General features: G+C 50.4%; 1 protein-coding gene across 6 annotated transcripts in view; it reads right to left on the bottom strand.

The window, feature by feature from the left end:
• FGD3 (FYVE, RhoGEF and PH domain containing 3) overlaps positions 1–12,306 on the bottom strand; it is a 53,151-nt gene that overhangs the window by 18,203 nt on the left and 22,642 nt on the right. For all 6 annotated transcript variants that reach the window (XM_008256978.5, XM_089336088.1, XM_008256969.5 and 3 more), the window contains exons 4-8: positions 4,578–4,667; positions 3,782–3,918; positions 2,178–2,334; positions 779–917; positions 92–150 (exon numbers count right to left, since the gene is read on the bottom strand). In XM_008256978.5, the coding sequence (XP_008255200.3) occupies positions 92–150; positions 779–917; positions 2,178–2,334; positions 3,782–3,918; positions 4,578–4,667 (582 nt within the window). The remainder of the gene's footprint in view (positions 1–91; positions 151–778; positions 918–2,177; positions 2,335–3,781; positions 3,919–4,577; positions 4,668–12,306) is intronic.

Raw genomic sequence — 12,306 nt, 5'->3', positions numbered from 1 at the left:
GGTGGAGGTGCTCACTGACCCAGCCCCCCACCCTCACTCCCTGCACCGCTCTGCGGCTCAGCTCCCCGGCGCCCCTGGAGAGCGCACTCACCACTTTTCGGATGGCGGCATTGGAGTGGTCGGCAGCTGTGGAGATGAGCTCCAGGGATCCTGCAGGAGAGGATTCAGTCAGCCTGGGCAGAAGGAAGACGCCGCCCTTCTCCTCCTGGAGTGACTCAGAGCCCCAGGGAGCTGCCCCATCGAGGAGCTGACCCAGTTTTGCCCCCTGCCTGGTGGCCCCAGGCTGCTTAGAGACCTGGCCAGAGGAACAGGGTGTGGCCCATGGCTCTGGGTCTGCAGGGGGCCTGCTGAGGCCAACACCAGGTGGGGCCTCCACTCTCCTACACAGATCCCTGCCCTGTGCTGCCTACTGGCCACCCCAAGGTCACTGCTCTTCAAGCAGGAATGCCCCTCCCCCCAACCCCAGTCCCACAGGGTCTTTTCTTGGTGCCTAACCTCTGAAGGTTAGCATGGACCAGCGTCTGATGGGACCTTCCCTACAGCCCACACCTACCCTGCACCTCTACCCTCAATGACATGAAGTCACATCATGGATTGTTTAAGGGACTTCTCTTTCCAGCTCTTTCTGTGCGTCTCTGTCTCTCACCCCCCTCCCCTCTGCATCTCTGTCTCTTCCTCTCTCTCTCTCGCTCGTCCTCTTGCCCCAACTCCACCATCAGGGATCCAGGCAAGCCCTCCTCCCCCTCCCACCCCTGGGCCTCGAGGCCACTCCGCTCACTCTCTGCGTCCTTCCTGTCTGGGTTGTCCCCTGGGAGCCTCTTCAGGTAGTCCTTGAGGAGCAGAGCATAGCGGGGGACCCTCTGCACGGGCTCCAGCATGTGGTGCTGCAGCGTCAGGTTCCCACACACCTCCTGCTTCTGTGAGGACAGAGGATAGCAGGTGCACCCGAGGGCACAGCTGTGGACACCGGTACCACCCTGGTTCTGGCCACCACAGCCCCAGGTCCAGCTGCCCTCTGTGCCATGGGCCAGCTGGGGAGGCTGAGGCTCAGAGAAGCTGGGGGACGGGCTGAGGACCAGAACGCCAGGTGGGTTGGCCTTGACCCCCAGAGCTCACTCTGTTCTATGAGTACAATTCTCGTTGGAGAAAAAAAAATACTGGGACCAAACTGCCTTATCCCTCGAGTGCTTTTGACACCGATGTTCACCTGTGCAGGAAGTGGTGCCAAGAAATCCAGCAGAGCTTTGCCTAACTCTTTTTTTTTTTTTTTTTTTTTTTTTTGGACAGGCGGAGTTAGACAGTGAGTGAGAAAGACAGAGAGAAAGGTCTTCCTTCCGTTGGTTCACCCCCTAAATGGTCGCTACGGCCAGCGCGCTGTGCCAATCTGAAGCCAGGAGCCAGGTGCTTCCTCCTGGTCTCCCATGGGGTGCAGGGCCCAAGCACTTGGGCCATCCTCCACTGCCTTCCCGGGCCACAGCAGAGAGCTGGACTGGAAGAGGAGCCACTGGGACAGAATCCGGTGCCCCAATCGGGTCTAGAACCCAGGGTGCCAGCGCCGCAGGGGGAGGATTAGCCAAGTGAGCCACGACTCCAGCCTCCCAACTCTTGCTATGGGGACTTGGACCCACATGTGTCCTTATGCCTAGAGGCCGTGGGGAGTCTTTCTGCAGGCTCCTCCTGCCATGAGTGCATTGGGAGGGCTCCCCTCGTGCAGACACCCAACCAGTCACAGCCACACAGCATGATAACATGTGGGCCGCGGCGAGACAGCTCCCTCCCGTGCTCGATTTTCCCATTCATGAAATGGGAAGAACAGCCTGTCTTTGGGAATTACTGCAAGGACCAGGATCCGATGAGCATCAGGACTCATCCCACAATTTTCTGACTCAATAACATCCTTTCTTATCTTTGGAGTTAAAAAAAAAATGTTTCAAAGCAAGGATGCCTGGCTTAGTCGTTAAGACACCTGCATCTCACATCAGAGTGCCTGGGGTGCGAGGCCCAGCTCTGGTTCCTCACTCTAGCTTCCTGCTGATGCAGACCCTAGGAGGCAGCGAGTGAACCAGTAGATGAGAACTTTCTCTGCTTCTTAAATAAATTAATAAAATTATGTTTTTATAAAAACACACCAGCCCCTGCACCTGAGAAGGCCCATGTCACTGCCCCAGCTGCCTTACCTGGATGCTGTGGACGACGTCTTTGAATGGCGGCGAGCGCTGGGTCCACGTGCTCACCAGTGCCATGGCCCTGTCAAAGTTCTTCACGTACTCGCCATACATCTTCAGGAACGGGGCCAGCTTCTGCAGGATGTCCCCCAGTCGGGGGTTCGTGTCCCTTTGTGGAGGAGTTAAGATCATCAGACACACAGCCCAGGTGGGATAGGGCCTGGAGCCAGTGGACATGAACTTCATAGGGCGGGGCGGGGAGGGGGGATGCTGGCAGAGGGACCAAGGCCATGGTCTGACTCCCAGTGCTGTGTGGTGACAGGTGGACTGGCCACCCTCTCCAAGCCTTCGTCAGGAAGTTAAGATAGAGGCTGCCTAAGAAGTACCCAATGCTGCAGGCTGAGAGCCAGGGCCCAAGCCAGGGTCCGTGAGCTGTGGCAGAGCGGCACATGTAATGGGCCACAGTCAAAGAGGAGCCACATAATACCATTTTACTCCGTTTAAGTGAACCAAGCTTGCAAATGACAGGTGCAATCAGACAAGGCTGTGGATAAGACCCGCCAACACAGGCAAAGTCCCGCCCAAGACAGGCAGAGTCATGGGGGCAGCAGCGGCCTGCAGTGAGGAAAACGAAAGCTCTCACTACTTCAGACAGGGATGGCAAATGGGTTTCAAGAAGCAGGAAGATGGAGATCTGTTCTAAATAGATAATCAAAAGCTGGAAAGGTATCATGCGGGTTTGACTTAAAGGCCACCAACGGGGGAGGGTAGGCAAGCAGCAGGAGTCCTGAACAAAGTCATAAACGGAGCCGCAGAGGCCACCTGTGCATCCATGGGTTACCCGTCTCCAGGACCTGAAGGAGAAAGCCTGTCCCCACTGGTGGGGTCAAGGACTCTGTCAGCCCGAAGGCCACGCACAGCCTGGACTGCCCTGGGGGACACCGTGTGACCCGTTCTGAAGATTTACAGAGTGACCAAGCCCCACCCTGAGTGAGAGCTAAGGCCTGACCTCTGTGCTCTCGGGGATGCAGCTTGAAAGGGCTTGGGGGACACCAAGGGGCAGCCAGGCCAGCAAAGGGACAACAGCCAGGCCAGCAAAGGGATTCCCCCAAGCACGGAATCCCAGAGTGGGAAAACGTGTGGTGAGGAGAACTGTGGAGCTGGGGCCTCTCGTGCAGTGTTGTATTAACCAGGACTTTCAGCTGAGCTCTCCCTTGCTAAGAACAGACTGGGGCAGCAGAGGGACGGAGGAACCGACTGCAGGGATGCTGGGCAAGGGTCTGGGGCCACTTTTGGGGGGAAAAACTCTTTTTCAAGCAAAGATGGAGTGCGTGTGGGGAGAAAGAACAAAACCAACGAGCACTGTTTGCTCATGTTTGGCATTTCCAGATGCCAGATGCCACTTGAATCCCACAGAGCCCAGAGCAGGCCAGGAAAGCTCCTTCATTCCGTGTCGACACTGAGTGGCCAGTCATGGCCACCAACCAGGGAGGGGTGAGTCAGGACTCGACCCAAGACCGGGCAGGGAAGGGAGGCCCCCAGGCCCCCACGAGACTGTCGCCCGGGTGCCTGCCTGCCTTTCAGGCACATGGATCCCCGCCCAGAAGGCAACTTACCACTCCTCCGAGATGCGGGTCCGCAGCTCAGGCAGCAGGAACTGCCCGTGGAAGCGGTAGATGGAGGAGATGTTGGAGAAGATGCCCGTGGTGACCTCCGGGGGGATGCCTGCTTCCGTCAGCCTGGTGCAGAAAACCTGGGCACAGAGATGCCCATGATGGCCACTGCACGTGCTGCGGTGCCGACACTGTCATGACCGGCCACCTGCAGCAGGGTGGGTGCTTGGGAGGGGGCTGCCATGGCTCTGTGACATCAAAATGGTTAGAGAACCTCGTGGACTTAAGGCCAGCTTGCCTGAGGCTGAGGCAGGCCCTGGCCCTGAGGCCGGGGCACAGCATGCTTTCCCAGGTCACTTGCAGGGAAGGGAAGGCCCAGATGGCCTTCTCCGGCTTGTGAAACACAAACTGCCCACTCTGTCAAACCCTGCTATCCACTGAGGCTTCATTTCCTGTGCCCGGAAGCACCATGTTGCTAGGTGGGCAGGGATGAGGGGCACCTACTGTCCCACCTATGCAGAAAATCATCCAGAAGCCGCCTGTGTGCTCAGCTAATGCAAATGCCGGCAAGAAACAACCCCAAAGTGACCAGACAAAACCTTTGCCCCAGGGCTACAAGCACTGAAAGTCAAAAATGTGTTTCTGATCCAGACTGCTATTTGTCTGAGCTTTAGCATTTAAGTCTTTCATAACTCCCACTGTAATGCCCAACCAGTGCTAAGAGATAGGCAGCTTGCCTCTGAGACTTCGCACTGCACTCTGAGTGGTTAACGGTGCGCCCCCGAGGCATGCAGGTTACCTGGTCCAGCAGGTGCAGCCGCCTCACGTAGGTCTCCTCAGTTTGCAGGAGCTCCTGCGCAATGTGGAGCAGCTTTTGGGGGTTGGAGCCCTGTGGAGAGATGGCTGCAGCTCACCTGAGGCAGATGAGCCTGGGGCAGGCAGCACCCAACCATGGCTGCCTGCTATGTGCCAAGATGACCAGGGGCCGGGAAGGGCAGGAGGAGGCCGTTGGGATTGGGATGTGGTGCTCAGTTCTCATACACGGTGTCTCCAGGCAGGGTTCAGGAAAAGCACAACAGCGTTTGCCAATCTCCCAAAAGCCTCTTCAGCTCTGAGACGACTCTACCTGCCTAGGGCTTTCACTGCAGAGCAGCTTCCAGCACAGGTGCTTGGCCTGTCCGTTAAGATACCTGCGTGCCATATCTGAGGGTCTGTCCGGTTCCTGACTCCAGCTTCCTGCTAAGTAGTGGCGATGATCTTAATGGGTTCCTGCCACCCACATGGGGGACCTAGATTGACTTTCTGACTCCTGGCTTTGGCCCCAGCAGGCGGCCACTGAGGACAGCTGGAAAGTGCACCAGCAGATGAAAACTCAGATAAATAAAATTTCAAAAATGAAATATGTCACATGTGCATCACAAAGTGACATCAGCAAGACAGTTGGCTAAGACACTGCAGGCCCTCCTTCCCTCACAGAGACATGGAATTAACAACACACAGACTGGAAATACCTCTGTGAGAAATCTAGAAACCAGGTGAGACACTACAACACCATGACTTCAAAACCAAGAAGGGCTTCCAGTGAAAGTGAAGGAAAATTGGTGGTGTTTGGTGCACCTGTTTTAGTCCACTTTTGTTGCTGTAAGAAAATGCCTGAGACTAGATAATTAGAAAACAACATAAGCTTATTTTTCATAGTCCTGGAGAGCAGATGTCCAAAATCAAAGCGTCAGCCGTTCTGGTGTCAAATGAACGTCTGGTTTCTGTCTGCAAATTGGTGGTCAGAGGCTGTGCCCTCCCATGTTGGGGAGGATGGAAGGACAAAAGGCGGATGAGTGCTTTGCCTTGACATGGTGGAGAGCAGAAGAGCACAAGAGAACGAACCCTTCTAGAAGGGACCTCATCTCCCCCGTGAGAACTCCACTCCCCTGAGCTCATCGTCTCCTAAAAGCCCCACCTCTTAATACTATCACAATGATTACGCTTCAGCCTATGAACTCTGGGGTGTACATCAGACCATGCTCCTCCCCCGTGCAGCACAGCACGGACAACTGAGAAGAAACCTCCCATAACAGGCCCCTACTGTCAGCGTAGAAGCAAAGGAGCGAACTACATGTCCAACACTCTGTGGACATGTGGACTGCTCATGGAACTGACCTCCCTCTCTTCCCTCCCCTGCCCCCTCTCCCCGCTCCTCTCTCTCCCTTTCCCTCTCCCCTGCCTGCAGTGCTAATGAGAGCTGAGGGAATCTGTTACCATTAGACATGGTCTACTAAAAAAAAAAAACAAAACCATAAAGGGAATCCTTCAAGTGGAAATAAAAGGATGGTAAATAGTTACATGAAGCCAAAAGATAACATAGTTCTCCAGTAAAGGTACATACATGGTCAAATATAATAACCTGTACTCTTATAATTTTGATGCATAGAATTTAAATCATAAAGGGGTCAGAGCCATGGCATAACAGGTAAAGCTACCATCTGCAGTGCCAGCACCCCATATGGGTACTGGTTTGAGTCCTAGCTGCTCTACTTCCAATCCAGCTTCCTGTTAATACGCCTGGGAAAGCAGTGGAAGATGGCCCAAGTCCTTGGACCCCTGCACCCACATGAGACATCTGGAAGAAGCTCTTGGCTTTGGATCAGCCCAGTTCCAGCCATTTGGGGAGTGAAACAGTGGATGGAAGACCTTACTCTCTCTCCCTATCTGTGCCTCTATGCAACTCTCTGCCTTTCAAATAAATAAATAAATCTATTTTAAAAAGAATTTAAATCATAAAAACAAAAAAATTTATGTTGGTTACAGACTCTTTTTTTTTTTCATTTTATTTGTGACATCAACAATATGGAGCAGGGACAGAGGAACCAGACTGTAAAAGAAGTAGTTTTTTTTATGTGACTAAAGTTGGCATCACTTTTTCTTTTCTTCATTTTTATTTGAAAGAGAGAAAGAGAAAGAGAGAGAGCACAAGAGAGAGAGAGGGAGAAGAAAGAGAGCGAGCGAGCTTCCATTTGCTGGTTCATTCCCCAAATGCCTCCAACAGGGGGGCCTGAGCCAGGCACTCAGTCTGAGTCTCCCACGCAGGTGGCAGGTACCCAAGTACTCAAGCCATCATGGCTGCCTCCTAGGATGCACTTTAACAGGTAGCCAGATCAGAAGCACAGCCACTGCACCAAAATCTTTAAATCTGTGTAAACTGGTATAAAATATGTAAAGATGATTTGTGACATTGATACTAGGGAACAGGGAGGGAGGAATCAGAACTGTAAAGGAGGAGAGTCCTTGTATGTGGCTAAAATTGGCATCAAGGGAATGCTGTAATTTTAAGATGTTTTATATAACTACAGTGGAAACCACAGACAAAACAGCTAAAGAATATACACAAAAGGAAATGAGAAGCAGATCAAAGAACATCAATCATGAAACACAGGAAGGCGGTAAGAACGGAGAGGGGGAGCAAAGGCTAGAAGACATTGAAAACAATGAACAACACAGAAATCGTAAATCCTTCCCTACCAGTAACTACTGTAAAGGGATTAAATGCCCTGATCAAAGGACATAAATTGGCTAAATGAATTAAAAGCAGCAGCATCCAGCTATATGCCACTCATAAGATACTGTAAACCTAAGGACATTTATAGGCTGAAAGTGAAATAATGGAAATATTCCATACAAAATAACTAAAAGACAGCAGGAATGGCTACTTTTATACCAGAGAAAATAAACTTTAAATAAAAAACTGTTACAAGGGCATGATGAAAGTGTCAAATCAACAAGAAGGCATTACAATTATACATATTCATGCATCAAACCTCAAAGCTCTGAAATATATAAGCAAGCTCTGACAAAACTGAAGGGAGAAATAGACTGGAACAAAATAATAGGAGACTTCAATATTCCACTTTCAGTAATAGATAGAACAACCAGACAGAATATCAGTAAGGAAAAAGAGGAACTGAAAAACACTATCAACAACTGTACTTAACAGACAGATACAGAACACGCCACTCAACAATAGCACAATATACATTCTTAAGAGCACATGGAACATTGTCCAGGACGGATCACATGTCAGGCATAAAAGCAAGCCTTAACAAACTCAAGAAGAGAAAATGTGCAAAGTACCTTCTAGTATCAGTGGAATGAAACTAGAAGAGAGTAACACAATGAAACTCACAGACACGAGCAAATCAGGCGACATACTCTTAAAAACACCAATGGGTGAAAGAAGTCAGAGAAGATAGAAAACACCTTGAGACCAACTGGAATCACAACACACTTAGGAAGCAAACGCAGTGCTGAGAGTTAAAAAGGGGGACAGGCATTTGGCCTAGAGGTTAAGGTGTTGCTTGAGATGTCTGCCTTCCCTATCAGTTTCTGGTTCAAGACCCAGTTCCAGGTTCCTGGTAATGCAGAATTTTGGAGGCAGCTCAACTAGTCAGATCCCTGTTACCCACATGAGAGACCCTGACGCAGTCCCTGACTCTCAGCTTTGGCCTGTCCCGGTCTTGGCTGTTGCAGGCATTTGGGGGAGTGAACTATTAGATGGGAGATCTGTCTGTCTGTCTGTCTGTCTCTCCCTCCCTTCCTCCCTCCCTCCCTCTCTAAAATAAATAAGAGGAGAAGTAGGGACAAGGGGAAGAGAAGGGGAAAGGAGGGGAAGGGGAGGAGAAGAAAGATCTTGAACGAACAACCTAACTTTACTTGACAATAGAAAAAGAGGAGTAAGCTAAACCCAAAGCTAGCAGAGGAAGGAAACAGAAAGATCAGATCAGAGATAAATGATACAGAGAATGGAAAAACAGTAGAAAAAAGTTAACAAAACTGGGGGCTGGCCCTGTGGCATAGTGGGTAAAGCTGCTGCTTGCAATGCCGGCATCCCATATGGGCACCGGTTCGAGTCCTGGGTGAATCACTTCTGATCCAGCTCTCTGCTGTAGCCTGGGAATGCAGTAGAAGATGGCCCAAGTCCTTTGTGGGAGACCCAGAAGAAGCTCCTGGCTCCTGGCTTCAGATTGGTGCAGCTCCGGCCATTGTGGCCATCTGGGGAGTGAACAGTGGATGGAAGACCTCTCTCTCTCTCTGCCTCTCCTTCTCTCTCTGTGTAACTCTTTCAAATAAATAAATAAGTCTTTTTAAAAAAAAGTTAACAGCACTTAAAAAAGGTGGGTTTTTTAAAGGAACAACAAAACTGACAAACTTTACCTGGATTAACTAAGAAAGAAAAGAAGACTCAAATAAGCACAATCAGAAATGAAAGAGCGGACATGACAACTGGTGACACAAAATTTAAGAGAATACTACCAACAACGACATGCCAACAAACTGGTTAATCCTGAAGAAATGGATATATTCCTAGAAACACAAAACCTACCAAGATTAAATCATGAAGAAATAAAAAATCTGAAAAGCTCAATAATGAAAAAGGAGACTGAGACAGTAATTAAATACTTCCCAACAAAGGAAAGTCTAAGCCTGGTGGCTGCACTGGAGAAGTCTCCTGAACACGTAAAGGAGAACTGACCCGCTCCTGAAATTCTTCTTAAACAGCATGAGAGGAGGGAGCACTTCCAATTTCACTGCACGAGGCCAGGGTTACCCTGACACCAAGGCTTCACAAAGACACTACAAGAAAACCGCAGCCCAACATCCCTGATGAACACGATCCAAAAGCCTCAACGAAACACTGGGAAAACCAGATTCAACAGCAAATTGAAAGGATTATACACCATGACCGAGTCTGATTTATTCCTGGAATGCAACAATGGTTCAACAGACAAAAATCAACCAATGTGTTACATCATTAACAGAACAAACAATAAAAATGATATGGCCTTCCGTTGACAACGAAGCTGGATGACAGTCAACACTGTTTTGTGATAAAAACACACAACAAACGAGGAACAGGAGACTTCCTCAGCGTAAATAAAGGCCACACATGGAAAGCCCATGGCTAACATCAAACTCAGTGGTGAACATCTGAGCTTTTCCTCCAAGGCTAGGCATTCTCTCTACTTCTATTAAATATAGTACTGCAAGTTCTAGATGAAGCAATTAAGTAAGAACAAAAAGGCATCCAAATTGAAAAAGAAGGGAAAAAAATTAACTATTCACAGATGACATAATCTTATATGTAGAAAACTCTAAAGATTCCACAAAAAACTATTAGAACTAATGAAGTGGGCCGGTACGGCAGCACAGCAGGTTAAGCTGCCACTTGCAGTCACCAGCATCCCATCTCATAGTGCCAGATGGAGTTCTAGCTGTTCCACTTCTAATCCAGCTCTCTGCTAATGTACCTGGGAAGACAGCAGATAATGGCCGGGCCCCTGCTACCCAGCATGGAGACTAGGGTGGAGTCCTGGCTCCTGATTGTGGCCTGGCCCAGCCCTGGCTGTTGTGGTTATTTGGGAAGTGAACCAGCAGGCAGAAGATCTCTCTCTCTCTCTCTCTCTCTCTCTCTCTCTCACTGCCTTTTAAATAAATAAATATAATAAATAGGGGACCGTCATTATAGCATTGAGTGAGCTATCACTTTTGCCTTTCAAATAATTTTTTCAAAATCTTAAAAAAAATCAGACCAATGAACCGACCAATTCAGTAAACTTACAGGATACAAGATGAACACACAAAAAATCAGCTGGTCTGAGAGCAAGACTTCAGACCCCGTGAGCCCTGTGCAGTGACTGGGCGCACGCTCTCTGTGCTCCAGGGTGGAGAGGACAGCAGCCCACAGCCCCCTGTGTTAACATCTGAGGAGAGCTTGACGAAAGGAGAGGGAAGGATGCGTAGAGTATCTCAGTGGGACTCCCGGGGGTTATTCTTGGATTCCTGGGGATGGGCCCTTCCTGGTTTGCCCTCTGTGCACTCCTGCCCCTTGCACATCACAAGTGTCTCTGGAAGCATCCGCTGGTCGCCAGATGGAGCCACATCCCCTCACACCAGGCATCACCCGCCCCAGCCAGTAGTGTTCAGTCTCGTTCTTAGAATAAGTGACCCAGCTTAAACCTATGTGTGGAAAAATGATTTTGTCTTACATTTGCATTTTTCAGCTTTTTGGACAATCTGGGCTTGACTGGCTCATGTATGCACTTGCTAATTTGGTTCTGAGTCCTTCCTACCCTCACCCGGGAGATGGTGAGACCACTCCTCCCGCTTAATGCTACGTAAGTTACTAGGAAACTGCAGAGGTCCCGGCAGCCTCAGGTGGTGTGGCATGTATCTACCATGTCTTTTATTATCTTCTGTATCTGCCCCTTTGACATCTGGGCCTCGCTGACCCTAGAGGGATGGCTGCCCCAGACGTGGCCAGTTCCTAGGGACAGTAACGGACCCATCTGTGGTACACTCTTTCACATGCAAACCAGCCAGTCCACAGCTCACACCCCACCTCCTCCACTGTGGGGCTCTCACACCCTGGGCCATTGTCCTCCTGCCTTATTGCCCCAGGGCCAGACGCCCAGCGAGCGCTGCATGCCACAGTCCACGGAAATCAACCAGATTGGCCAGTGCACACCTGCTTATCCTGCTTCCTCCCTTCCTTCCCGTGGAAACCAAAACAGAGTCTCCTGCCCGGTGTTCCCCTCTCCTTTGGCCCCTGATTGGCCCTAGTGCTTCCCCATGTGTGTGGATATGTGAGGGGGGTGCACTGGCCTCCGGGGATCCAGGAGTAACAAACTATCTGCTCCATGGTGGTTGTCCCCTGATCTTGCTGGCCTCACCATATCTGAAGAATAAAACCTGCACAGCATCTCCTCTTATCCACTGTTTCCCTTCCTGTGGTTTCAGTTACTTGGAGTCAACCAGGGTAATACTAATGAAAATACTAACATTTGTCCTGACTCTTCCTAGGCAAGACCATAGTCACGTAGCTTTTATTAGTATCTTGTTATAATCATTCTATTTTATTTTTGGTTATTACTGATAATCTCTTACTGTGCCTAGTTTATAGACCAGACTTTATCATAGGTATCTGTGTACAGGAAAAAACAGTCTACAGGGTTCAGAAGCAGCTGCGGCTGTAGGCATCTCCGGGGGGTCCAGGGCCGTGTCCCCTAAGGATAAAGGAGGTGACTGTACTAAAACTTAGCCCCAGCCTTCTCTCCATCAACTAAGCTCGTGGTGGTCCAGGCACCAGGCCCTCTGCCCACCAGGTCTGTCTCCTGAGTCATGGCATCAGCAGCAATGTCACCACAAGGAGCCAGCAGGCCCAACCTGGTCACTTGGCAGCCTACCCATGCTGTGCTCTCTTCACAGAGGTGGTTTCTCTAACTCTAGGGCCATCTGCTGTGCTTCTACCTCCCCTTGAGTCCCAGAGTCCAGTAAATGCCCAAGAGAAGGTGTGCAGGCTCTCCCTCCGGGCAGGTCCACCGTGCCAGGGACACACCTGCTGCTCAGGCCTCCACCCACAGTGCTGGGCCTCACGGGTCCTGCCCAAGTCTGAGGAGCACAGAGCACCCAGCCTGTGCCACACCCTGCGGGTGATGCCCAGCATCTGCCTCGGTTTCCTCATTTATCAAGTGGATGAC

Source organism: Oryctolagus cuniculus, chromosome 1, assembly GCF_051225735.1.
Source record: "Oryctolagus cuniculus isolate XC-2025 breed Fujian yellow rabbit chromosome 1, ASM5122573v1, whole genome shotgun sequence".
Lineage (NCBI taxonomy): Eukaryota > Metazoa > Chordata > Mammalia > Lagomorpha > Leporidae > Oryctolagus > Oryctolagus cuniculus.
The sequence above is the reverse complement of the archived record's forward strand: the minus strand, read 5'-3'. Positions and strand labels throughout refer to the sequence as shown.